Source organism: Microcaecilia unicolor, chromosome 7 (assembly GCF_901765095.1).
Source record: "Microcaecilia unicolor chromosome 7, aMicUni1.1, whole genome shotgun sequence".
Taxonomy (NCBI): Eukaryota; Metazoa; Chordata; class Amphibia; order Gymnophiona; family Siphonopidae; genus Microcaecilia; species Microcaecilia unicolor.
In genome coordinates this window covers 245,353,613-245,381,534 of record NC_044037.1, presented here as the reverse complement: position 1 = coordinate 245,381,534, position 27,922 = coordinate 245,353,613, and the positions used below count along the sequence as shown (strand labels likewise).

The 27,922-nt window shown below is 41.6% G+C and overlaps 1 protein-coding gene across 1 annotated transcript in view; it reads right to left on the bottom strand.

The window, feature by feature from the left end:
• CCDC148 (coiled-coil domain containing 148) overlaps nucleotides 1-27,922 on the bottom strand; it is a 314,748-nt gene that overhangs the window by 72,792 nt on the left and 214,034 nt on the right. Inside the window, 1 exon segment of the mRNA XM_030210638.1 lies at nucleotides 1,873-2,013. Within this exon segment, the coding sequence (XP_030066498.1) occupies nucleotides 1,873-2,013 (141 nt within the window).

Below are 27,922 nucleotides of genomic sequence, written 5' to 3'. Positions count from 1 at the left end.
CCTATGGGGGGAAGTGAACTTACATTCACATATCATGGGACTGTAGATTTGTGCCACATTTCTAGAGTGGAGGAGGCAATCTCCTGGATGTTGCATGTTCCAGTGGTCATTTTGGCCCCTTTGAGCCTCCTGGGATGTTGCAGAGGGTCAGAAGAACCACTGTCTAACAGACAACCAGGACTAGATTCAGTAAATGGTGCTCAAAAAATGACACTGAAAAAAATCCGCGTGAAGCACTATTCTATAAAGGGCATAGCGTATAGAACTGATTTCTGTGCCAAACTTTGGGCACGAGGATTTACACCAACTAAAACATGGTGTAAATCTTGGCAGGTAATTTAGGTGTGGATCCCCTGTATTCAGTAATACTGTGTGCATCTTCAGTGAATGCCCCTGACCTGTCCATGCCCTTCCCATGGCCAAGCCCACTTTTGCATGGATCTTTATAGAACAGTGTTTAGCACCCAACGATTGGCGCTAATTAACTTGTTAGTCAATTTAGTTGCGTACGCATCTCAGGATAGCACGCAATTTTGCACATGGAAATTTGCGTACCATTATAGAATCTGTGGGCTAGTGTCTCGATTACTCCTAACAAGGCAATTCATTATTTAGAAAGGGACTCCCCAGCAAACCTTTGGCAGCAGCAGACGAGAAACAGCATCCTCATGGAATATCTTGCCTACAAATTCAAAGGTAAGTCCCTTAAGATTGAGCGTGTATGGGCCCTGTGTTTGAATTATGATAACATTTTGCAATAGAAGTAGGGTAGGTTGCAGGCTGCCTATATGCTAAGGAACCTAGTGATCTGGGCTCTGCCTGTGACATGTATTGCTGTTCTAGGCAAGTTACAATGTCATTGTTCCCTTGTTTGCCCTTAAATAAAATGTTATAAAAACTATTCCTCTCTCATATACTACCTTTCCAAGTAATTACATTTCATCCATTGTTTTATTCCAGCATAGTTGGCCACAGTACTGAAAGCTACCATAATAACATTCTTCTGTGTACTGCTGTTTTTGTTTCTTAGCCTGACACCACACTGAGAATATCTGTAAGGACAGTGAGTCAATATAATGAGGTTAATGATAATCTTTACAGTCTGCCATGTTTTGCCCTATAGTTCACTATCATTAGTATGTTCATCTGAGACTGTCAGCTCTGAGGGAGTTTTGTAGCCACTACTTATATTGCTAAGGATATTCCCAGCTAGCAGCCAGACTATATAAGGGAAGTTCCCCATACACAGACAACACACTTTGATAAGAATCTACTGCAGTGCAGTGTAATTTTGCTGTAGTTCTAAGATCTTCCATGTTTTTATTTTTTAACACTGTTATTACTTAATAGCCCAAGCTTGCCATTACATGCAAATACAGTATCTCTAAGTGGGATTCTTTAGGTACAGAATGGTACAACATTTTGCTTCTATGAAAATGTTAAATTTAATTTGCATATATTGCTGGTTAGCATTTCAACTGGAGTTCACAGTGGAAATGCAGCACTATGAACCTGATAATCTCATTATTGGTATCAGACTTCAGAACCACTACACAACCATATTTTTCTCTTTATGGATGTTTGTGTGGCCTCTTTTTCTTGAAGCTCCTGAGCTCGGCAAAGGCACACAAGCACAAGATTTGAAGAGCCACCCAGCCACTCCAGTAGCCACTATTTTCTCTTTCTTCCACCCTCTGTAGGGTGTCCAGGCCCTACTAGCCCAATCCATTGATGAATATAAACACGAATCCCTTGCTGTGCAGCACCCAGCACTGTAGCCTGAGCTATGGGGCAATCCTGGAAAACCATTTTTAAATCTCATACACTACTGTAGCTAATATATTAATTAATGTAAGCAATATGTTTCCATACCTTTTCTTTTTCTTCTGCTCTGTGAAGCATTTCTTTCTCCTTGTATAACCTTTCATTTTCTTTTTCTTTTTCTGTTCTGCTGGCTGCTACAGTAGCTTCTAATCTGGCAGCCTCTTCCTGGTGTGCTCGCCATTGCAGAACCTGAAATAAAAGATTTGCATGCTCTGTATCTAGACAACAATAAAGTGAACCCAATACATGGAAAATTATACTCAGTATGAAACATTTATCACCACCATTTCAAAATTCAGTAACACTGGCATAGTGAAATATGATATAATTATTTATACTTTACTGAGCTCCCATGAAAGAGTTTGAGGCTGATATTCAAAGTGTTTGTGCTCCTAACTTTGAGGTCCTTTTACTAATCTGTGGTACAAATTGGTCTTAGTGCAACCTTACGCAGATCCTTCCCACGCGCTAAGGGCATTTTTACCACAGCTGTAAAAACCCTGATGTTATATTTTTTTACATTAATGGCTATGAGATAATGTTAACACCTTACTAGAAATGTTTTGCTCTAAAAATTACGAGAGAAGACCCCAATTAAATCTAATTGTTAATAGATAAATAAGTTTCATCTGCCTGGGGAAAGTCATGGACTTTTACTCTTAGAAACCCCAATAGGGCTAACTCTCATAGGCTCCTGTAGTAAGCTGCAAAAACAGCAGCAGAAAACAACTCTTCCATAAGGGGGAAAAAACACTACTGAAAAAAGCAGCCACACACAGAACACAAATAATTACCAACTTAAGATGTCGTCTCAACTCAATTTTCTATATGATACAAAAATCAGTTCCATAAGAAAGAGCTAGGCTAGCAAGAAAAACTTCACTTAACTTTTGTGACAATGTTGTTCCTTTTGACAAAAATCACAACTGTTTCAGTTTACACATTCAAAATCATGCTGGTAAGGCTGCCAAAAAATCAAAGCCAAACGTTGCCATTAGAGTGCAGCCATTTAAAAAAAATTACTACTGGAGCACTTACTGCCTCCTATTTTGAAGGCAGTAAGGGCTTCTGCATTATCTGTACGCTAACCAGTTAGTGCACGGTAACGTAGGTTAGCACAGGATGTTCTGCCCCCATATTCATGGAGGCAGGGGTGCATTGTTATATATATTTTGTATGAGTATTATTTGTATCTAATTGCATTGTCTGTGTAATAGATAGCACGGTGCACTGGGGCTTCCACCTGCCCCCTATAGTTTGCAGTATCTTCTGATTGACTCCTTGTGAGTTTCCCTATTGGCTGTTAGCTCTGAACTAGGGCCAGACCTTCTTCTCTGCCCCTAGGGGAGGGGGAGGGGGAAGAGTGTCCCAGTCTTCCTAGCATGCATTTGTGATCAGCAGCTGTTCTAGGGGCTGATCCCTCCTTAATCTAAATTCTTTACCATTTCCCAGAGCATTTTCCCAAGCATTTCTCAGGATATTTTCCCTTTTGAGTATTACAGCTTTACCTCTCAGCTGGGCTGAGGTTCTAGCCATCTCATTGCCTCTGAGGAGGCTAGACACAACTGAACTGTAAGTTTCTTTATTTGCTATGATTGCTACATTAAAAAAGAGTTGGATTAAGAATTGAGAGTACAACGGTAAAGCTTTTACTTGGAAATGGTTTAGCTGGCTGTTGAAGCTTTGTCACCTCATCTTGCCTAGAACAGAAAAGTGAAGAATTTTGGAATTATTCCAGTGGATTTTACTAATAAAGATTGTAGTCGACATTCTCAAAGTATCACAGGTGTGGATAACAGAACATGGTCCAGTTAGGTGCAAGTTGCATACAGAGTAATTATAAGCATTCCTCATTGTAAAAGTAAGTTTGAGTGGAAATTTGGACTGTTAGAGTAAAAGCCTGATAACACTTGCTGCTGGAGAGTTATATAGAAGGCAGTTCTGGTACAGTCAAGGAAACACTCTCTCTGAGGACGTTTAACAAAGCTAAAAAATTGCATGGCTTGGAACATTACTATATAAATTGAGAGACTGGTCTGTTTGAATAACTGAAAATTAAAGCTTGCATTCACGACCATAAGCAAAGGATTTTATAGACTCCATTGGCCCTTCCAGACAGTGTGGAGCCAGCTTCCTGTGCAAAGAAAATGCAACCTGCATAATCAATTAGCTGAAGCCAGGTGCTTTGCTCAGAACAAAAAGCTGTGCCCCTTCCCCCAACTTTGTTTCAACAACTAAAATTACAATTAAGATGCACTCTCTGCCTGCAGGCTATTTACAAAAGAGGATTACCATACAAGGACCTCCAGCTTCCTTCAGTCTCAAGCACAAGTATCTATTTGAGTTCTAACCTACCCCCCCCCCCCCCCCCACACACACACACACACTGCCTGCAAGATACAAAGGAAAAGATAGGATTGTCATGTAAGGACTTCGTAGCTAAAGGTGCTGTGTGCAACAGGAGAACCGAAAGGTAACTGCAAACCCCCTTGCTGTTCTTACAAGACAACAGTTTGGCACAATGTCAAGGTTTACTCTGCAAAAGTCTTCTATGAAAAAAAAGAAGAGCTTTATTTTATCACTGCAAGGCAATGGCAGATTATGAAATACTTGAGCAGGCTGACATAGGGGATATAGCACAAACCAGCCATAGCAGTGAGGAAGGGTCTGAAAGCTCCAGAAGGGCACATATAAAGTTAAAAAGCTTGTTCTAGACAAGCTCTGGTTTAAAGTAAAGAAAGGAATGTTTGACGTTTCAAACAAGAGCAAAGCTGGAGGCCTACATACTGAGCAGCTGCAAGCAATCTGTAAGAAATATCAACAAAAATCAGAGGAATACTGTCAATTTCCAAGCAGGAAAAATACATCAGACAGTTTGGCCCAAAAAGAAAGACAACAGGCCACAGATCTCACATGCCAGGCCATGGTGGTAGAAGTAATGAAAGGCACAGAAACACACACAGCTCCTGCAGAAGAGAATTAAATTCTAGAAGCTCAAGGTCCCTAAAATCACACAGGACAAGCCATTCCAGCAGGTTCACTACAGGCTCTATTGAACTTAAATTGCAAATGGATGCAGTGGCTACCAAATCAAAGGTTCTTTATAGTAAACAAGAAGCAGCCATAGAACTTGAGAAACTCAATATAGAAGAAGAGAGAAAGAAGGCTGCTGCTGCTGCTGCTGCCACCATCACCTCTTCATACAGGAAAGTGGAATTGGAAGTGGTGGAAGCCACCATACAATGCAAGAAGGCAGAGTTAGACACTGCCTTGAAGCTGCTCCTGCAAGAGAAAAAAGCAGTTGTCCTCGAGGCCCAAGTAAAAGCACTTGAAAAAGTTAAATGGAAGGATGGTGGGGACAGTCAGCTCAGCCATATCATCGCAGAAGATTCTGCCTAGCGAAAAGCAGAATATGTGAAGGCTCACAAAAGTGCACAGTCACAGGCTCAAAAGAGTCATCAGATTCTGAGCAAGCATGATTTTCTACACCAGAATCTAATTCACCCAAAAGAAGCAAGCCTAAGGCAAAGCATGCTATGGAGGCGAACCACCCCCACAGTAATCCACATACTCACATGCACTGCTACTAGCTTTCACTCCAGGAAAGTGAAACAAGGGAAACGCTTCATTTTACCTACAGACTCTGGCACCACCCAGGAACTGGGCTCAGATAAAAGTTGAGGAGTTACACCCAACAAAACACCCTGTGATTAAGCAAGAGCCACCTGACCAGCCACACTCCATGCAAGAACCACCTGACCAGCCACACTCCATGCTTATTATGAGAGGTAATTTTATAAAGTAGGTGCTAATATATAGGCACCAATTAGGAAGTAAGGGGGGAAGAGTAATGGGATTTGATTTACTACTACTACTACTACTACTTAGCATTTCTATAGCGCTGCCAGGGTTACGCAGCGCTGTACAAGTTTAAACATGGGGAGGACAGTCCCTGCTCAAGAGAGCTTCTGTGTTACAAAGTGGTTTACATTTATTATAGGCAGGTACTTTCTCTGTCCCTAGTTGGCTCACAATCTAAAATGAAGGGATAAAGTGACTTACCCAGAGTCACATGAAGCTGCAGTGGAAACTGAACCCAGTTCCCTAGTTTCTCAACCCACTGTACTAACCACATGTAAATGTTTAGAATACTAGCATATATGCATCAATGTACACACATATTTTGGTTATTATGTCTTTATATACCCCTCCTCATGTGAAGACAAATCAGAGTGGTATACAATGAAATAAAAAGGGAGCAATAAAATACAATTTATGATAGGAAAGAGGTGGGAGAATGTATGGTAGGAAGGAGATCAGGCTCATGACTGCAGCACCAGACAATGCCTACTTAATTTATATGCCCAAATGTTTTGTTGTCAGCTCTACACTTTCTATTCTTTTATTTTAGACTGTAACCTGCCCAGACATCTTTTTGATAGGCAGAATAGAACATTCTTTAATAATCTTGGAAACTATATGGTTTCTCTTGGGTAGAGACTTGAAAAATAAATGTCTTTCTTTGGATCCCAATGTAATCCAAGGCTTCTCTGAAGCAGAGGGGTGTCTACTCTTAGATCTAGATCCTTTACATTTTGGCATGATCCTCTGCAGGAAATGCTCTCATTACTTCTGGACTGTTGGAGGCTATTTAATTAAGTCTCAGATTGGGCACTGCCAGCATTGCTTGTGTTCTCCTTAGCAAATCAATGGCTTTTTCAGCAGTAGGTAAAGACTTCAGACCTACATCAGCGTAAAAGTCTATTTCGATGAAATGTTTGGCATCCATGCCATACTCTTTTCTTCCTCTTGGGCTGTCCTTCTAAGCCCGTAGGTTGCTACTGCAGGTGATGGACTGTAACCAAAGTGTGAACTCTCATTCTGTATTCCACAATTTTCTGATTGCCGTTGTCATGGTACGACAGAATCTCAAGTAGTTTCTGAAGTCTAGGTGTACAACAAAAGAGTAGAACACTTGCTGGATATCTGCTGTTATGTTTCATGGTGATAACGAAACTGTTGGCCATACTCATAGAAAGCAGTTATAATCAATTCTAGAATAGGACTGCTGTTGAAATAAACTGGACAGGCTTGTTAAATCAATGAGTCTGATGTCCACAAGTTCATTAAGATGCCTTATTTAAAAAAAAGGAAAAAGTATATAGCAAGTAAGTTGTCCTCATTTCACTACGGGATAGATTTTACCATTTACTCCAATTAAGTAAATTACAGTAAAAATTTTAACACAGTAAAATTTCTATCAGTTAGCAAAAAAAAAAAAAAAAATTATGAAAAGGCTAGTTTCTGATTATTAAAAAATGAACTACTGTCAAGTCAGATTCTGGTTGTGTATTATAAGGCAATAGAAATAACAATTATATTATCAAATTATAATTATTTTCTAGTTTCAAGGTTTTATCTTCATTTAACAATACAGTCTAGCTAAGAAAGCAACAGTTTATTTTAAGTGGCATATATATTCCATCTCACATCAGGAGAAACTAATTGAAATTGTACTTTTTTTTTTTTCATATTGCTTCAAAACTGTAAATATATATTCAACACGCACTACAGTAAAACAGGAAGTAAAATAGCTGCTATTTCACTGATGATATCTTTGTTAAACAAAATAGTTCTCTCCATATTAACTGGATTGTCTGTCACAGTGTTATAAAGAATTTTGAAAAATGGAAAATAATTTTAACTTGATTGCAAAGTTGTGTTGCCATTGCTTTCCACAAGACACATGATTGCAGTCTAAGTTGATGGAAGTTGTTCTAGATTTGAAACCTGTACTGTGCTTTCATTAACCAGATGCTTTCTGAAGACAGCAGTTCTTTTTTTGATTGAGTAAAACAGAGTGCATCTTTTAACGACAGTACAATACCCAACAATCCTATTACAGCTGTGCCTCTGAGAATGAGATAGGCATTTCAAGCTTTGATAGCTTCATGTATTGCAAAAGTTACAGAGCACTGTCATCCCCTGTTAACAGGGGCAGTAAGAAACTGCAGACTGCTCTCACCTTTGGAAAAGCCATTCTGTAAACTCCAGACATCTCATAGTAAGTAAGCCATTATTGCTCCATTATCAACACAGATGCATAGGACCTGATCTTCAGTCATCCTGGCTGTGGTCTAAGTTAAAAAATCTCACTAACCCCAATTGTGGCCTTGAACAAATCACTCTCCCTTCCCCTCCCTCCATCCCCCCCCCCCCCCCCATTTCCTCAGATATAAATTTAGGGGTCCCTTTACTAAGGTGCCCTAATGGATTTAATGTGAGGTAATGATTAGTGAGTGCTAAATGATAAGAAGCCCATTACATTCCTATGGGTGTCATCATTTAGCTCGCTATAAATCTGTTAGTGCACCTTAGTTAAAGGACCCCCCCCCAGAGATAGAGAAATACCTTCTGTACTTGAATATAGTTTTGAAGTTTACCTTAAAATACTACTGAAAAGGTGCAAGCTAAAACTTATGAAGCTATGAGATAACCGCCCCCCCCCCCCCCCCATTCTATACCAGGGCACTTCAATTTAAGTGTCATTTGCTTAAATGTATAGAATACTACATATGTGAATGTAAACTTACATGCATAATAGTAGCAGAATGCAGTGGCATACCTAGGGTATTTGACACCCAAGGCCGATCATTTTTTAACATCCCCCTCCAAAATCCAGTATTATACATACTGAAAATATAAAACACAACAAATGTCATTCAGGACCTACAGAGCAATTCTACCATATCTTAAGCAGTAACTTCTATGAGTCACACAAGAGTGTACCTAGGAAAAGGCAGCATCCTAAACATTGTAGTGAGCAGTAGAACATCAAACATCTATTGTAAAACTAAACCAGCCAGAATAGTACAGATCGTTGATCCTGCATAGTTAATGCCAACAGAAAACCATGTCTGACCCAGTATGGCTACTCTTATGTTCTTATGTTCAGCCACTGTTGTTCCACCTCCCAGGATCTGTCATCTGATTTGGAAAGGGTCACTTCCCCTCCTGTGGGAGTTGAGGCTGGAAGCTCTCAGCACTCCATTCTGTACGTTGCTGAGCACCTGGAATCAACAGAGCAGGTCTAGCGCCACTTCTCATATCCAGGGATATCATCCCTCTAGTGGCCCAACCTCTCTCATTCAATGTTGAGGGCAGGTCAGCAAGTAAGGCTTCCATCCCAGTATCTCCATATTCAGTGGAACCCAACTGTACTTCAACAACTTCCCTTAGGTAGTGCAACATCATCCTGCAATTCTTTTGTCTGGAAACCTTCCACTCAGTCTGACCCCTTTTCTTTACTCTACATTCTCTTATTTTCATGGACCTTCTATTACATAAGCCTTTCACAACACTCTTTAGGTCTAGGTCTATAACGGAAGCCCACCATCAAGTTAAAGGACTGTCCTGTTCTGAACTGTATTTCATGTGGAGCTGGGACACTGACCTAGGGCTCAAATTTATGGTCATTTTATGGCTTCCCACACCACTATCACCATCTTCTTTGCTTTCTCCAGCAGCCTGCTTTGGGCCACTCAACACAGGTTGAGCAAATTTTAAATAAAATATAAACTAACAATAGAAATATTTAGACAAAAATTAAATGGAACCCCCAAGAAGCCAGAGTCTGCATACAATGCAACACCTCAGAAACAGTGATAGTGATGTATGTCCTCTACTACTGTGCAAAATATAAAGACAGCAGATGTAAATTTGAAAAAACTAGCAAATACCAATCCCCACTTTACAAATTAACAAATAGAAATAAAACAAATAAGGAAAACAAGACAATACCATTTTATTGGACTAATACATTTAGCTTTCAGAGGCCAAACCTTCCTCAGGTCAATACAGTATACTGCTATTACAGTATCCTGTCCTGACCTGAGGAAGGGGGTTTTGGTCTCTGAACATTAGTCAAAATGTATTAAAATTAGTCCAATAAAAAATTACCTTATTTCCTTTTTCTATTTATAAACATGTATTAACACAGCTACAATAGTACTTTAACCTAAAGCAGAAAAAAAAATATTTTATCTACCTTTGCTGTCACTGGTTCCTGCTTTTCTCTTCACTCTCTCCCTTCTATCCACCATCTGCCCCCTTCTATCCAGTGTCTGCCTTCTCTCTCTCCCTGCCCCTGCAATCCAGTGTCTGCCCCCTCCATCCAGCGTCTGCACCTCTTTCCCTTCTATCCAGTGTCTGCCCCTTCCAACCACTATCTGCCGCCTTTTTCCCTTCCATCCAGTGTCTGCTCTCTCTGTCTCTGCCCATTCCATCCACCGTATGCCCCTGTCTGTCCTCTCTCTCCACCTTCCAACCACTGTATGCCCTCTCTCTCTCGCTTCCATCCTGGATCTGCCCTCTTTGTCTCTGCCCTTCCATCCTCTGACATTTCTCTTCCTTCTACCCAGGGTCTGCCCTTTCTCTCTCTGCCCAATCCATCCACTATCTGCCCTTTCTCTCTCTCATCCATCCATGGTCTGCCATCCTGCCCTCTCCCTTCCATCCAGGATCTGTCCTCGCTCTGTCTCTGCCCCTTCCATCCACCATCTGCCCTTCCTCTCCCTTCCATCCAGGATGTGCCCTTTCTATCTCTGCCCCTTCCATCTACCATGTGCCCTTTCTCTCCCATCCATCCAGGGTCTGCTCTCCCTCTTTCTCCCTTCCATCCAGGATATGTCCTCTCTCTCTCTCTTCCCCTTCCATCCACCATTTGTCCTTTATCTCCCTTCCATCTAAGGTCTTCCCTCTCTACCTCTCTTTCTTTCTCTCTCTCTCTCTCTCTCTCTCTGCCCCTTCCATCCACCATCTGCCCTTTCTCTCCCTTCCATCCAGGGTCTGCCCTCCCTCTTCTGCCCTCTCTATCTCTGCCCTTTCTTCAACCCACTGTCTGCCCTCTCTATCCTTTCCGGATCCATTGGCCCCCCCCCCCACCCAAATGCTGCTGCTTCTCCTCCCGCTTCAAAATATCAGAAGAAAAAATAATAATAAACCAAATCGTGGGGCCTTACCTACTCGTGGCTGCCGACTCTGCTCCAGAACTGGAAGTGACGTCAAAGGGGAGGGATTGGCAGCCACGGGTAGCTTAGAGACCCTGCAATGTTCCTGCTTTTGCTTACCGCTACCACTGCTAGTCTGCTGGATAAGCAGTAGCGGTGGTGACAGCTTGACTGGGCTGGAGGCTGCTGGAGGAAGGCGCGAAACCGTCCTGCCAGAGGAGCGGCAATAGCGGCAGCAGTCTGGCAGGGGTGGAGCAAAAGGAAGGCGCGGAACCAGCCAGAAGACAGGCAGGGACGACGGCCCAAACGGAGGGACTGGAGCAGCGGGAGCGGAGCACCCCCCATTGATTTGCACCTGGGGCAGACCGCCCCCACCACCTCGCCCTTGGTACACCACTGGCAGAACGCTCACTGCTAGTCTATAATTTAAGCATGCATTCACAGGGGAGAGGCATGGACAGGTCTAATACTAATAGGCATAATTGTAGAATACTGTAAGTCACGTGCACAAGTGTGGCATTTAGGTACTCCCACGAACAGGGTGGAGGAAAGAAAGGGGAGATGCCACTCCCTGAAGAGTGCCGCCTGAGGCCCCTGCTTCAGGTGGCCTAATGAGGCTACTCATCTGCTCCATATAGTGTGACAAAATGATGTTTTTCTCCTTCCTCCATTTGCAAACTCATACATGTTTGTCTGCGGACTGAGTGTGAAAAGACATGGTAAAATGTGTCTCACAAAGACACACACATACACGCAGCGGTTATATGCGTGCGTGTGTGTGTGTGTGTGTCTTTGTGTCTATGCATATGAAAGACAGACAGATGGATGAAGCTTCCCCAATAGGTGAAACAAACCTAAAAAAACCCACTACAACTATGAACAATTTTCATGCGATTAGGTTTATCATTAAATTTGTAACAACAAAGATAAACAAACAACTGAAAGGAACTCTAATATCCTATTCCTGACTATAAAATCCAGCTGACTTCTGAAGAAGTCTTCCATCCTACTTAAGGAATGGTTAGGTTTTCATTATCATCCAAATTTTTTTATAATTAGCTTCCATTCTCACCTTGTGGGCATGAGGCATAGGAAAAAATATTGGCAAGATGACAGACTGACTAAGGTGGAAATCTGACACCACTATAGGAAGGATGAGTGTGTAGAATCACCCTATTGTTAAAAAAACGTAGGGTTCCTTTTACCAAGCTGCATTAAAAGGGGTCCTGTACTAGAGTTGGTGCGTGTATTTGCGGCACGCCAAGGCCCCTTTTATCGCAGCAGGTAAGAAAAAACAAAAAAGGAAATGGCTGTGCAGTAAGTAAACACTTGCCATGTGGCCATTTCCGGGGGGGGGGGGGGGGAGCACTTACTGCCAACTTTTCAAGGTGAGTGCCTGGTACTGCCAGGGAAACTGTCAAACAAAACTGGGGACACTTTACCACCAAGGAAGCAAAGGCACCCTTCCTTTTCCCTCTGTGGTTCCCGGAACTGTATTCTGGCTAAACCCATCAACCCAACCCAAACCAGGAACCCACTGCAACTATAAATAAAATATCCTCCTGCACATAGGGACACTGCTCCTTGACATCTGAATCCAGATTCGAGCATTACTTCTCCACTCTGGCACCAAAAACAAACATAGTTTAAGGGGACAGAGTCAGCATGGATTCAGCCAAGGGAAATCTTGCCTCATCAATTTGCTTAATTTCTTAGAAGGTGTGAATAAACATGTGGATAAAGGTGAGTCGGTTGATGTAGAAAATTAAAGAGTCAAGGGATAGGAGGCAATGTTCTGGTGTGGATTAGGAATTGGTTAATGGACAGAAAACAGAGGATAAGATTAAATGGTAATTTCTCTCAATGGAGGAGTGTGAATAGTGGAATGCTGCAGGGATCAGTACTGGGACCGGTGCTATTTAACATATATATAAATGATATGGAAATCAGAATGATGAGTAAGATGATTAAATTTGCAGATGACACAAAACTATTCAAGGTTGTTAAAACACGTGCGGACTGAGAAATACTACAGGAATACTGAGGATATTGGAAGACTGGGCGTCCAAATAGCAGGTGAAATTTTTTTCTCCTTTTTATTGGAAGAATTTTAATTATATAAGAAAGATGAACAAAAATAAAAAGTAAAAACAAATTAACAATCACTTCAATAGAAATAGTAGTACATAAGGTCATTACTACATAGGACATTTCCACAGTATGCACTACGAGTATAAATATCTAATTATTGCTTTCAAGATTCTAAAAAAAAGGAATCTAAATGAGCCCAAATAAACACTAAGGTGTTTATGAGCTAGGAAAATTTCATATTTTCTTATTACGCATATATAACTTCACCATTCATGAAAACATAATATTGAATTATTTTTCCAATTAGTGGCAATAAGGTGGGAAGCAACAGTGTGGAGGAGTGGCCTAGTGGTTAGGGTGGTGGACTTTGGTCCTGAGGAACTGAGTTTGATTCCCACTTCAGGCACAGGCAGCTCCTTGTGACTCTGGGCAAGTCACTTAACCCTCCATTGCCCCATGTAAGCCACATTGAGCCTGCCATGAGTGGGAAAGCGTGGGGTACAAATGTAACAAAAATAAATAACATTATATTAAACAATTTCTGATCTGAGTCAGAGAGAACAATGCCAGGATGAGATGCTCGTAAAATTACAGATGAAATTTAATGTGGACAAATGCAATGTTGCAATGTGATGCACATTGGAAAGAGTAATAGTTACCAGATTGTAGGGTCCACCTTGGGGGTCAGCAACCAAGAAAAAGATTTTAGGTTTCATTGTAGATAGTACGCTGAAATCTTCTGCTCAATGTATGGGGGCGGCCAAAAAAGCAACCAGGATGCTAGGACTAGGAAAGGGATGATGAATAAGACCAAAAATGCTACAATGCCTCTGTATCGCTCCATGGTGCAACCTCATCTTGAATACTGCATTCAGTTCTGGTCGCTGTATCTCAAAAAACATATAGCGGAATTAGAAAAGGTTCAAAGAAGTACGACCAAAATGATAAAGGGGATGGAACTCTTCTCATATGAGGAAGGCTAAAGAGGTTATGGCTCTTCAGCTTGGAAAAGAGATGGATGAAGGGAGATATGATTGTGGTCTACAAAATCCTGAGTGGTGTAGAACGAGCAGAAGTAAATTGATTTTTTACTTGTTCCAAAAGCACAAAGACTAGGGGACACTCAAGAAAGTTAAATGGAAATACTTTTAAAAGAAATAGGAGGAAATATTTTTTCACTCAACAGATAGTTAAGCTCTGGAACTATTTGCCGGAGGATATAGTAACAGCAGTTAGCGTGTCTGGGTTTAAAAAATGTTTGGACATGTTCCTGGAGAAAAAGTCCATAGTCTGCTATTGAGATGGAAATGGGGAAGCAAATGCTTGCCCTGGGATTGGTAGCATGGAATGTTGCCATGATTTGGGTTTCTGCCAGGTACTTGTGACCTGGCTTGGACACTGTTGGAAACAGGATACTGGGCTAGATGGACCACTGGTCTGACCCAGTATGGCTACTCTTATGTTCTTATGTTCAGCCACTGTTGTTCCACCTCCCAGGATCTGTCATCTGATTTGGAAAGGGTCACTTCCCCTCCTGTGGGAGTTGAGGCTGGAAGCTCTCAGCACTCCATTCTGTACATTGCTGAGCACCTGGAATCAACAGAGCAGGTCTAGCGCCACTTCTCATATCCAGGGATATCATCCCTCTAGTGGCTCAACCTCTCTCATTCAATGTTGAGAGCAGGTCAGCAAGTAAGGCTTCCATCCCAGTATCTCCATATTCAGTGGAACCCAACTGTACTTCAACAACTTCCCTTAGGTAGTGCAACATCATCCTGCAATTCTTTTGTCTGGAAACCTTCCACTCAGTCTGACCCCTTTTCTTTACTCTACATTCTCTTATTTTCATGGACCTTCTATTACATAAGCCTTTCACAACACTCTTTAGGTCTAGGTCTATAACGGAAGCCCACCATCAAGTTAAAGGACTGTCCTGTTCTGAACTGTATTTCATGTGGAGCTGGGACACTGACCTAGGGCTCAAATTTATGGTCATTTTATGGCTTCCCACACCACTATCACCATCTCCTTTGCTTTCTCCAGCAGCCTCCTTTGGGCCACTCAACACAGGTCAAGAGCCTCCATGCTCCCCTGATTTGGATCCACTGTTATCGACTGTTACGACCTCATCATCTCATCTCCTGGTTGCTGTACCCTTGTCACTAGGTTCAGGTTGAAATTGCAACAGAAAACTCATAGTTTGCCCATCTTCTGAGCACTTTACCTTAATGTCTTTCAACTGCTTCAGCATAACTTCACTATGAGGCGTAATTTCACAGCACTTAGACTTACAAAGTTACATGGAGGCATAGTTTCAAAGCACTTAGACTTTGTAAGTCGACGTGCTTTGAAAATGAGCCCCATAGTAACCTATGGAATTTTGTAAGTCTAAGTGCTTTGAAAATGAGCCCCAATATCTCTGATGCTAGTTACTCATTACATCAACATTCTTAGTGACTGTTCACCAAAACTCTAGTATACTGGAGAAGCCCTCTTTCTCAGTACTAGGCAAGCTGCTCTCTTTCTAGCGCTATAGAAATGCTAAATAGTAGTAGTAGTAGTAGTAGTCAGTCAAGGAGTTATGTTGGCTAGATAGGACTAGGAATTTAGTTAATGTGGAGGGACATTTTCGATATGACATCTAAGTCCGACTTTGGACGTTTTGCAAAAAACATCCAAAATCTGAATAGCAACGAAGTTCATTTTCAAAAAAAGAAAACCGTCTTTTTATTTTTTTCAAAAATACTGTTTAGAACAAGATTTTGTAATTTGGATGGGGTTTTTTTTGGTCCATTTTCGAAAAAAACCATCCAAGTGCAAAACATACAAAATCAAACCATTAGGATGTAGGAGGAGCCAGCATTTTTACTAGACTGACCCCCCCTGGCACCCCAGGAAAGCAATAGGGCACCCTAGGGGGCACTGCAGTAGACTTCATAAAATGCTCCCAGGTACACATCTCACCACTGCTCTCTTACCTTGTCTGCTGAGCCCCCCCAAACCCACCCAAAACCCACTACCCCCAACTATACACCACTACCATAGCCCTTACAGGTGAAGGGGTACCAATATGTGAGTACAGTGGGTTTCTGGTGAGTTCTGGAGGGCTCACAGTTTCCTCCACAAGTGTAACAGGTAGGGGGGTAGAAGCTTGGGCATAGGCGCCCGGTATAAGAGGCTTGGGGAGGCTAAGCCTCCCCAGCCGAGGACCGTCAGATTTTGATTGACAGGTCCGTCCGACGACGACGATGACGACACGCCGCATCAGCCCTACTAGTTCCGCCCGCGGGGCTCGCCACCGATCATCAGCACTGCAACTTGCAAGACTTTTTCCCCCGGCCGACGCTGATGCTGACGCGCGCGACCACGACGCCGTCGCAATCCCAAATTCAGCCCGCCCACTCGCCCAACCCCAGGCAGTTGAGTTGCCCGCTCGGGCTCTCACCGGCGCGCCGGTCCTGTGTGGCTGCATCTTCTTTCTTCGCCCACCAGAGGCACCAGGTTATTGTTTCGGTTTATATTGACTAATTTTCAGTTCCCTGTACCTTTGCCTGATTTAACTCTTCCTCTTCCTGTCCCCTGACCACTTCTATCTGCTTCAGCAAAATGTACAAAGACAATCTTTTTTTTTTTTTTTTCAAATGCTGTTTTCCTTAGAATGTATTTTCTTTGGTCCTTGGTCTTATCCAGGTTTAGGACTAGTCTATTGTCACTATGCCAAGAGGTAATATGAGATAGTTTCTGGTTGATAGCTGCGATATGCAGAGGATCAGAAGGGTCAATAGTACACATAACTTGAATACCATCTGTATAAACATATGCTGTGAAATCTAACCTTGGCCTTTATTCCTATCTCCAGCAAATACTTCACCTTCTGTAGTGAATTCTGGCCCTAGAGTAATTCAAATAGGTGCTAGTTTTCTTCATTTCAACAATGAATATTGAAGAGATCTCTATATACACTTGACCAAAATCAAGGTACATTTGCAACATGGATTCCATGAAAACCAGAGCTTGGCAGTAGTACTTTGAGGATCAAAGTTAGCCATTATTGCTTCAGTCTGCTGTGATCTATGACTTCCCCATCTTTTCAGTCTATCGTAGTGGTATTCAATTCCTGTCACTGAAGACCACAAATGGGTTGAGTTTTCAGGCTATTCTTAATAAATATGTATGAGATAGACTAGCATACAACTGAGGTAATATGCATGCAAATCTCTCTCATACATATTCAGTTGGTGGGACCTGAAAACCTGGCCAGTTGTAGACCTCAAGGTACATCAGTGAATACCATAGGCCTATTGATAGTAGAATATAAAAATGAATGGATAATTTGAGGACAGCCTGCTGGCATAGAAGCAGCACAGCTCACTGCCTTATAATATGCAGAAGGAAGAAGTCATATATCAGATTTTCCACCCTCTAGGCAGAATAGGCATAGGCGCCCGGTATAAGAGGCTTGGACAGGCTAAGCCTCCCCTGCTGTGCTCTGAGAGGTTTAAATTGTGCCTCACAGCAGGAGCTGCAGTGAAAGCCCTCTAGCCTTGTGTAACCAATTGTAGAAATTGTTTTATGGTTTGTTTAGCTTACTGCTGGGAGAGCTGGGGAGGGGGGGGGGGGGGGGGGGGGGTTGGCTGGAGGTGTCCTGGGTTGCCAGGGAGATATTTAAGGAGGATGACTTCCTGACCTGCACTGAGCACAGATAGCAACAGAATCGGATACTGGACCAGCATGATCAGAAAAAGTCACCAGACTACAAAGGTAGAAAAGATCATTTCATTTTCATTATAGTGTTTGGAATATGTCCACTTTGAGAATCAGGTGCTCAACATTAAAAGTTTATATTTATTTACTTATTTATGGCATTTTATCCCACATTAAACATGAATTAGGGTGTTTTGTGGCTCTACATGAGAATTGTGATGATATGATCCCTTGTTTCATATTGTTGACGGTCTGCATTTTCCGTATGGGTGGTATATTGATGTATTAGGTTCTGCCCAGTGTAATATTTATGGTACAGAAAGTGTGTTTTTGCACAAAGTTGTGCATAGTGTTTTGCAGTTGAGCGATTGTGCTTAGAATATGCTTTGAGCAACCACTTTATTCTTTGACATATGATACATATCTAATATCTAAATTTAATAAAAGGTATTAATTGTGACTTATTTTTATTTATTTTTTTCTGTGGGTTATCAGACAATTATGGATTTAAGCTCCACCCCTGGCCCCACCCCTAACCCCACCCCCTTTAGCCTCCCCAAACAGTTGGGCCACCGACCGCCTATGAGCTTGGGTACACCTGTCTGTTACTCCAGGGACCTGCGTGCTATTGTAGTGGACCTGAGTATAACAGCTGAGGCTGGCATAAAGGCTGGCAAGTAGGTTTTTAATCACATTTTTGGAGGGTGAGAGGGGGTTAGCGACCACTGGGGGAATAAGGGGAGGTCATCCCTGATTACCTCCAGTGGTTATTTAGGGCACCTTTTTGTGCCTTATTTGTTATAAAAACAGGTCTAGCTCAAAACGTCTTAGTTTTAGTCCTGGGCAGTTTTGTTTTGTTCCGTTATGGCTGAAAAATGTCTAAGTCTTAGGAATGCCCAAGTCCCGCCCTGAACACACCCCTGACACGCCCCCTTGAGATTTAGACACACTTCTGATGGACTTTATAGAAAAACATATAAAAATAGGTTTCAAAATGCTGATTTGGACGTTTTTGTGAGAAAAACGTCCAAATGCTGCTTTATGCCGCTTTTTAGAAGTTTTTCTGTTTTGAAAGTGAGCGCAATTTATTTTATTTATTTTTTATTTATTTGTAGCATTTATACCCCGCTCAATAGCAGGTTCAGTGCGGCTTACAAAGTATGGGTACAAAAGTATCACGGAAATAACATAGTTGTATAAAGTAGAACAATATATGGGTACAAAAGTGTCACAGAGATAACACCGTTGTATAGAGTGGAACAAGAGAAAGAGATGTGGGGGGGAAGAACTGGGCATGGGTAATATTAGTGGTGTGGGTTGTTCGTAAATTAAGTTGGGTTGTTTGGATAGGCTTGTTTGAAGAGGTAAGTTTTCAGCAGCTTCCGGAAGGGTAGGTGTTCGTTGGTTGTTCGGATGTGTCTTGGTATGGCATTCCAGAGTTGGCTGCCTATAACGGAGAAATTGGATGCGTAGTAGGTTTTGTATTTAAGACCTTTGCAGTTGGGAAGGTGTAGATTGAGATACGTTCAAGAAGATTTGGACCCGTTTCTGGCTGGAAGGTCAATCAAATTGGTCATGTAGCTTGGAGATTCTCCGTGGAGGATCTTGTGGATCAATGTGTGGGCTTTGAAGTTTATACGTTCTTTGATAGGGAGCCAGTGAAGTTTTTCACGGAGTGGTGTTGCGCATTCGAATTGTGATTTACCAAAAATGAGTCTAGCTGCTGTGTTTTGGGCAGTTTGGATTTTTTTCAGAACTTGGATTTTACAACCAATGAAGATGCTATTGCAATAGTCAGCATGGGTGAGTACTGTGGATTGTACCAGATTGTGGAAAGTTTTTTGGGGGAGGAATGGTTTTACTCTTTTCAATACCCACATCCTGTTGAACATCTTCTTCGTCGTGGCTTTTGCATGGGTTTCTAGAGTAAGGTGGTTGTCTAATATTACTCCTAGGATTTTTAGATTGTCATATATTCAGTTAATATAAGCAACAATTTTATATATTACCATGGTAGTGTATGTGGTAGCTAGGCATGGAACCTCAACAAACACAGTTATTCAGAGACAAATGCAACACAAACACTTAATTGGTGTTTACAAGTGTGTGTTCATTTCATAGACCAGATAAAGTAAACAAAAGTCTCTTTGTTTAAGTTCATGCAATGATCTTGCAGTCCTTGTCCCTGACAGGATCTCACAGTCTCAGTGAGCACTACTAGTTTTGTCTTCACAATTACCCAAACTAGTCCTTGTCTTCACAATTAAGCAGTCTGCTGTTACCTTACGAAACAGCATAGGTAGAAGGCAGCCCCTGCCTTCCCTGGGGCTCATGTTCGGACATTGCAACCCCAAACCTGGAACACACTCGAAGGATCCTTCACTCCTTACTTGGGAACTCCCTGTTCTGTTCCCATTCTGATGCTCAGAACTCCCGTCATAAAGCCAACAGTGTAGAACCCATACTGTAGGAATAGCACAGAAAACTATCTTGCCAATGCTCAAAGGAAATGGTATTCAAATTATATGTACTCTGTAAAACCGAAAGCAAGGTGGGCACATGCTTGGCGCATGTGCATAAGAGCTTCGTGGTAAACTCAGCTCTTGTGCATACACCAGACAAAACCTAAAAGTGAAGCACACATTAGCGCCTGTTTCCTGCACCTTTAAATATAAGTTTTACATTTTGTTTTAACTTGGAAAGCTTACATTGAAACAGGCATCCATGTGTGCTTTCACTTTCAGGTTTGCTCTGACTCGCACACGTCTCTCACTACCAGTGCTTAGGGGTTTGCAGAAACTTCCTACTGCTTCCAAATTAAATAAAAACTGACATAATTCAAAGAAAGAACTATGAGAAATCCTCTCTTCAAACTCCGAGCTGGCATTAGGTTTTCAGCAGTAAGGGCGACTTTGTTTTGTGTGCTGTTCTCTGAGCATTTGGAGGGAATAGGAAATTACCTCATTAACATCTGTTTGACTTTCAGGGGCATTTTCAAAAGAGAAGGGTGCCCATCTTCCGACACAAATCGGGAGATGGGCGTCCTTCTCTCAGGGTTGCCCAAATCAGGATAATTGAAAGCCGATTTTGGGCGTCCTCAACTGCAGTCCGTCGTGGGGATGACCAAAGTTCACGGGGGCATGTTGGAGGCATAGCAAAGGCGGGACTGGGGCGTGCTTAAGAGATGGGCGTCCTCGGCCGATAATGGAAAAAAGAAGGGCGTCCCTGACGAGCATTTAGTCAACTTTACTTGGTCAATTTGTTTTCACGACCGAGACTCAAAAAGGTGCGTAAACTGACCAGATGACCACCGGAGGATATCGGGGATGACCTCTCCTTACTCCCCCAGTGGTCACCAACCCCCTCCCACCCTAACAAAATTTTTTTTTTATTTTTTGCCAGCCTCAAATGTCATACCCAGCTCCATGACAGCAGTATGCAGGTCCCTGAAGCAGTGCATTTCAGGCAGGCGGACCCAGGCCCATCCCCCCCTACCTGTTACACTTGTGCTGGTAAATGTAAGCCCTTCAAAACCCACTGTACCCACATGTAGGTGCCCCCCTTCACCCCTTAGGGCTATGGTAGTGGTGTACAGTTGTGGGGAGTGTGTTTGGAGGGGGGGTTGGGGGGCTCAGCACCGAAGGTAAGGGAGCTATGCAGCTGGGAGCAATTTGTGAAGTCCACTGCAGTGCCCCCTAGGGTGCCCGGTTGGTGTCTTGGCATGTGAGGGGGACCAGTGCACTACGAATGCTGGCTCCTCCCACGACCAAATGCCTTGGATTTGGTCATTTTTGAGATGGGCGTCCTCGGTTTCCATTATCACCAAAAACCGAGGACAACCATCTCTAAGGACGACCATCTCTAAGGTCGACCTAAATGTTGAGATTTGGGCGTCCACGACCGTATTATCAAAACGAAAGATGGACACCCATCTTGTTTCAATAATAGCGTTTCCCCCCTGCTTCGCCGGGACGTCCTTAGAGATGGGCGCTCTTAGAGATGGTCGTCCCCGTTCGATTATGCCCCTCCACATTTGCATGCCATTTACACTAATCTTTGGTACGCACATTGTCTCCCTCTGAGCATTCTGTGCTCACTAACACCGGTGCTAGTCTGGCGCTAATTGCCTTTAGCATCAGCGCTAAGTTTTGAGCATCAGTCCATGAGTTCTTAACTTTCGCTGACTGGGTCCCGCCCTCTAGTGAGCCTGCAAATTGGTGGGAAAATGTGGGATACAAATGCAATAAATAAATAAATAAATAGTGATGTGGCTGGTAAGGATGTGCACATAAAATGTTTTTGCTAGTTCCTGGCTTATGTTCAGACTTTTTTCCTGAATATTGGACATTTTTCAGTTCATTTCACACATTCACGACAAAAATTGTTTAATGGGTTAGAACTTTTTAACAAACATTAGAACATTTTAATGTACACCAATTGACTTTACATGTGTTAATTCATACGATTAACATGTATGAAATTCATTTTGCATGTATAAAATATTTTAAAGAGAACTAATGCACCAAATGTGCACTAATGGATAGACATCTTTTAAAAAGACGCACTAGCAATTCTTGCGCAGCAAAAGCTACAAAGCCCATTAAATTCCTCTGGGCTTCATTGTATTTGCTGCGCTGGAATTGCTAGCGCAGCTTGGTAAAAGGAGCCCTATATTTGCAATAATAATGATAGCTAATCTTTATTTCAGCCATTATCTGAAGTCCTAGAACTATCGGAAAAACAAACTGTACAATATGCAATGAAGCATGGTTGAAAAGTGGATTGTTCAGTCATCTAAGCGTTGTGTTGACAGCTTTCAAAAGAACTGTAGGAGGCTGATAATGCTACATTAATTATAAAATCATTAGAAAGGCTATGCAAGTGTCAGATTTTCAAACATTCCCAGTACAATGACTTGATTTATTCAATAGCTAACTACAAATGTGAGATCTTCACAGATACAGAAAAAAGCTCTGCATTGATTTGTGTCTAAATGATGGGGTGCTACCAGGGGGCTTTAGCAGTTAGGGGTGGTATTGAACAGATGTTCCTCTGACAGATTCCATAGAGAAAATGCTGCAATTCAACTGTGTCTCCTGTGGAGAGAGAGAGTGGCAATCTAATAAAAGGTTCCTAAGAGCTGAAGAAAGAGATAAACAACATAAAATGAAAAGTGAAGCAACATCCCTGAGTTTACAGGCTCATAAGGCAAAGTACCAATCCAAATTAATAAATGTGTATTGTCTTAATAAAAATGATACACGTTTTATGGTTTTAAACTGCATAAACTTACAGAAAGCTTGAAATGGTATTTGGATTTTGAAGTTTAAGATTTATTACACACCTTTTCTAGATCTGAACTCAAGCTGAATTTTTACACTAGTTGTTTCCCTGCCCAAGTGGGCTCACAATCTAAGCTATACCTGAGGCAAAGAGGGTAAAGTGACTTGCCAACATCACAATGAATATCAGTAGGTGAAGCAGGATTTGAACTCTGGTTTCCCTTGTTCACAACCTGCTTAGAGAAGCAAGTTAGAAATGGTACAGAGAAAGCAGACACAATTATTAGGTAACCTGTAAACTAGTCAAATATTTGTTAATTCAACTATAAATTAACTTCATACATCTCTGATTTCTTTGTAATAGTTTTATTGCATAGAATTTATGTATATAATCCAGCAATAAATTTCAATAACATATAATGAGAGGCATTGTTTTTTTCAAAAGATTTTTTAGGAATCACTCCTTTGGAGCCTCAATGAAGGACTAACAGAGGAGTTTTATGTTTCAATCATTTTATTGATAACAGGTAAATGAACAGTGTACAATTATGCTCAGTTCTTTTAAGGAATTAACATATTAATAACGCTACTAACAAAGAATGTGCTTCAAACATGTTTTGTGTCCCACCCCCTTTCCCATACCCCCTAACAGAGGAGTTTTAAAAGTGAGTTCTTTGTTATTTGCCTGGAATGTGATGGGGAAGAGGAAAAATAATAGTGTTGTTCCTTCTGCTATTAACAAGGGGAGTGGGCACATAGATCAGCATGCCACAGTGACTCGGCACCAGAGTGATGCTTCTGTCATCAACTCCTTGCCTCCTTTTGAGTTGGGAATGTCTTTGAGCTCTGGAAGACCTATTCCACCTCTGACCTGTATGGTTTCTTAGAGGACTCTCAAATTGTCATGTCTGGCTCAGTGAAAACGAAAAAGTGAAGACAGATGTTGAGGAAATCCAAAAAACTATTAATAATCAGATGACGACCCGACACGGCCGTGTTTCGGCATCAAAGCCTGCATCAGGGGGTCAAACAAATCTTTTTCAGTTGTCGTTCAATTATAGACAAACAGAAAATATGGTAATGGGACTTCCTTCAAACTCAGAAATTTAGCGATCAACTATGGAGTGCCTCAACGGCAATGCACTGAAATGACAATCGTACAAAAGGATTTCCTCAACATCTGTCCTCACTTTTTCGTTTTCATTGTCTTTGATTTGCGTGAGGATTTTCCTCTCCGCTTTTTGTTGCATGTCTGGCTCAGTACCATATATACAATTGTCTGAGAAAAATAAGACTTAACTTCTGCACTTAGTTCATTGTCAAAAGTGGTCCATCCCCCTGTTAAACCTTTTGGGTCTGGTAGGAGTGGACTTAAGGGGAATTTCTATAAATGGCACCTAACGTTAAGTGCTATTTCTATGCCCAAATTTCAGTGTGGAAACGTGTTCCAACAGATACAAGGCACCAAAATGGGGCTAAAATGGCAGATCGGTGCAGAAATATACTTATGCACCAAGTTATAGGATAGAGCCTAAGTGTATCCATGCGCAACTGTAAAATGGGCATTCCCATAGGAGGGGCATAGGTGGGTCATGAAGATTCCAGAAAACTGCATGCAATATTATAGAATTCTGCAGCTGCACACCCAACTTGTGTGGCAGGATTTACACCTGGTTTCAGCTGGTGTAAGTCCTCGCGCCCAAAGTTGGGTGTGGAATTCAGTGACCAAAGATATTCAATAAAGAGCACTCATCTTGAGTACGCTTTATAGAATAGAACTGGGCACCAATTTTATTCAGTACCCATATATTTGGGCGTCATTTACTAAATCCTGCCCTTACTGCTTAAGACATTCCATTGTTAGATATTTAGAATGTGGTATCTAAAACAGAAGATTTGTGGCAAGATAATTCCTCATCTCCTCCTACTTGTGACTGGAGTTTAAGTATGCATTATACAACTTGTTGCATGACAGCTTTTTTCATTTATGTTATCATTTTCCCCAACCACTCCTCTATAGTATGTGGGCCAAACCTGTCGGATAATTTCAAGTGTATTAAAGGACTTTCTATCCCGCCCATCCAACATATGTCTGAGCGGTGTATAATCTAGTAATAGTGAAATCATATAGACAGGCATAGAGTGCACAACAGGATAGATACAATAGGCGCTGGGGTGGAAATACAATAGTTAATAAAAAAGCAGGAGAAGGAACATGGGTAAAACAGGAGGAGGGAGGTAAAATGACTGAATTTTCATGCAAACTCTTCCAGCTATGGCCCAAATGCTTCTAAAAAGAGGTAAATCTTTAAGTCAATTTTTAACTGAGCGATTGATGGTGACATCTTCAGGTGCTCAGGCAGGGAGTTCCACAATACAGGGGCCTGTACTGAGAAAAGGAAATGACGTGCGAAGCCTGGAGAAACATCATGAAGAAACGGGATGCCTAAAAGGCCCCTCTGAGATGAGCGCAGCAAGTGAGGAGGGTGATATTGTTCCAAAAGTCAAGATAAAGAAAAAAGAAGGTTCTTGGGTAGTATGAACTTTGAATACAAGCAAAACTAATTTGTACTGAATTCGATAGTGAACAGGTAACCAATGGGCTTCATTTAGCAAAGGAGTAACATGATCAAAATTTTTATGTCCCATTAAAGACCTGAGTAAAGTGCATTACAATAATCCAGCTGGGAAACAATAAAGGAATGGATGAGTATGTTAATGGCTGCAGGAAATAAAAAGGATTTGATCAACCGAATATGCCTTAGATGAAAAAAAGAGCAGCACTATACTGAAGAAATTAGTGGAACAAAAGTAAGAGCATTATCAAGGGTGACTCCCAGGTCCTTGGTATCAACTAGAGTAATGGCAGATGTATTCAACAGAATAGGGGTTGGCAGCGCTTGTGGTTTAGTGGAAAAAAGAACTGCTTGTGATATTTCAGGGTTGGATATAGCTTAATTATTATTATTATTTGTTGCATTTGTATCCCACATTTTCCCATCTCTTTGCAGGCTCAATGTTGCTTACATGGTACCATAATCGGCGTTAACCAATTCCAGTGTGAACAAATACAAGGCTTAATAAACATAAATGTCATATTAATACCTGTGCTTTAGCAGCATGTATAGTGGAATATTGAATCCACAAAGGTCATTCTTTGGAAGATTTATGGTGGCAAATCATAGGCCAATGTTCCAATACATTGGTGTGGAGAGAATTGCAAATACCAATTTACTTATTGGGAACAGTTTTGGATTGTTCATTTACAAACTGTTGCTCTCATTGTTTTAACTGCAGAATTGAATGGATGTCTCTTATTTTTAAAATCTGTTTTATCTGTGTAAAGTTTTGTTAAAACATTTGGATCACATGACATGCTGAACTTAGATACTACTGGTTGTCTTTTGTACCATGGCTTTTATTTAAGACACTGATGCCATTTTTTCTTTTGAAGTAAGACTGTTTGGACAAAATGCTATGTTATCCTTGAAGCAGGCTCTTGAAACATGGTATTATGTCAGCGCACCTTTCTATATAACCTGGACTTGCCAAGAACCAGGTCTTAATACGAATGTCCATCTTTTTGGACATGATGTTCCTTTCCCATCAAAAATTAGAGCTGAATGTACATCTTATGGCCCCTCCCTAGTCCTGCCCAAAATATGCTCAGATACCGCCCCCTTGCCATATGGACTTATTGTTGTTTCAGACATCTATATCCTGGCTTTACAAAATCAGGATCTGGACATCCATTCAATATGGATGTCTAAATGCTAGTTTTCAGATGTCCAAAACAGGAATAGAGGTTCTAACATAACCACCATAATGGCAGGCAATTTAAAGGAATTTTTGGTGGCACTACCTATGTAGTGCTGCTGCAAACCCAGAGATAGGGGACCTATATATAAAGGGGTTAGTTCTATAAGTGGGTGCCTCCATTTAGACACCCAAAGCTGCAAAGAGAGAACCTATTCTATAATGGTATCTGGGCACCTAGACTCTGCTATAGAATACTAGTGTATCAGTGCACCTTATATTAATGAACCTGCAGTTACACCAGCCATAGCCCTAATGTAACTGTGGCCATGTAAATGTGGCAGGGGTGCGCGTAACTTACAGTATTCTGTAAGTTACATATGTGAGAGTCCCACCCATATGTACTGCCCCCTTGCATTTATGTGCTATACCACTTATGTGTGCCCTAAGAGAATAGCACTTAGGTACTCTGCTGCACATTTACGAGTGAGTGTACACTTGTGCATGTAAGTTGTATTATTCTAGACATTACATAAAAAAGGAGAAGTGGTTACCCGACGTGGCCACGTTTCACCCTCAGGCTGCGTCAGGGGTAAAAAAAACCTACAAAATAAAAACATACAAATTAAGTCTACAACATCATTACAAATCAAAAGTGCCCTTGTTTAAGTCTCTGGTGAGGTCCCATTTAGAGTATTGTGTGCAGTTCTGGAGACCGCATCTACGGAAAGATATAAACAGGATGGAGTTGGTCCAGAGGGCGGCTACAAAATTAGTAAGTGGTCTTGAACACAAAAAATATAGGGACAGGATTATGAACTTGCAACATTTATACCCTGGAAGAGAGGAGGGAGAGAGGAGATATGATAGAGACATTTAAATATCTCAACGGCATTAATGTTGTCACGACTGTGGTCGTGATCCCTCTCTGACTCACCTTATTTCTGATGGTCAGCTGCTGAGCTGGCTACTGTCTGCAAGGTTGTTTCTTTCCTGTGTGTTTCAAGCCTCACTTTGGGTTCTGTGTATTTCCTGCCTCTGTCCTGTAGGGTTTCCACTTCCTCTGTGTTTCAAGCCTCACTTTGGGTTCTGTGTATTTCCTGCTTCTGTCCTGTAGGGTTTCCACTTCCTCTGTGTTTCAAGCCTCACTTTGGCGTTCAGTGTGTATTTCCTGCCTCTGTCCTGTTTATAAGGAAGTGTGCACTTTCATTCAGGGCCTTTACAATGCCAAAGGTCTCCAGGTTAGTCCGTATACAG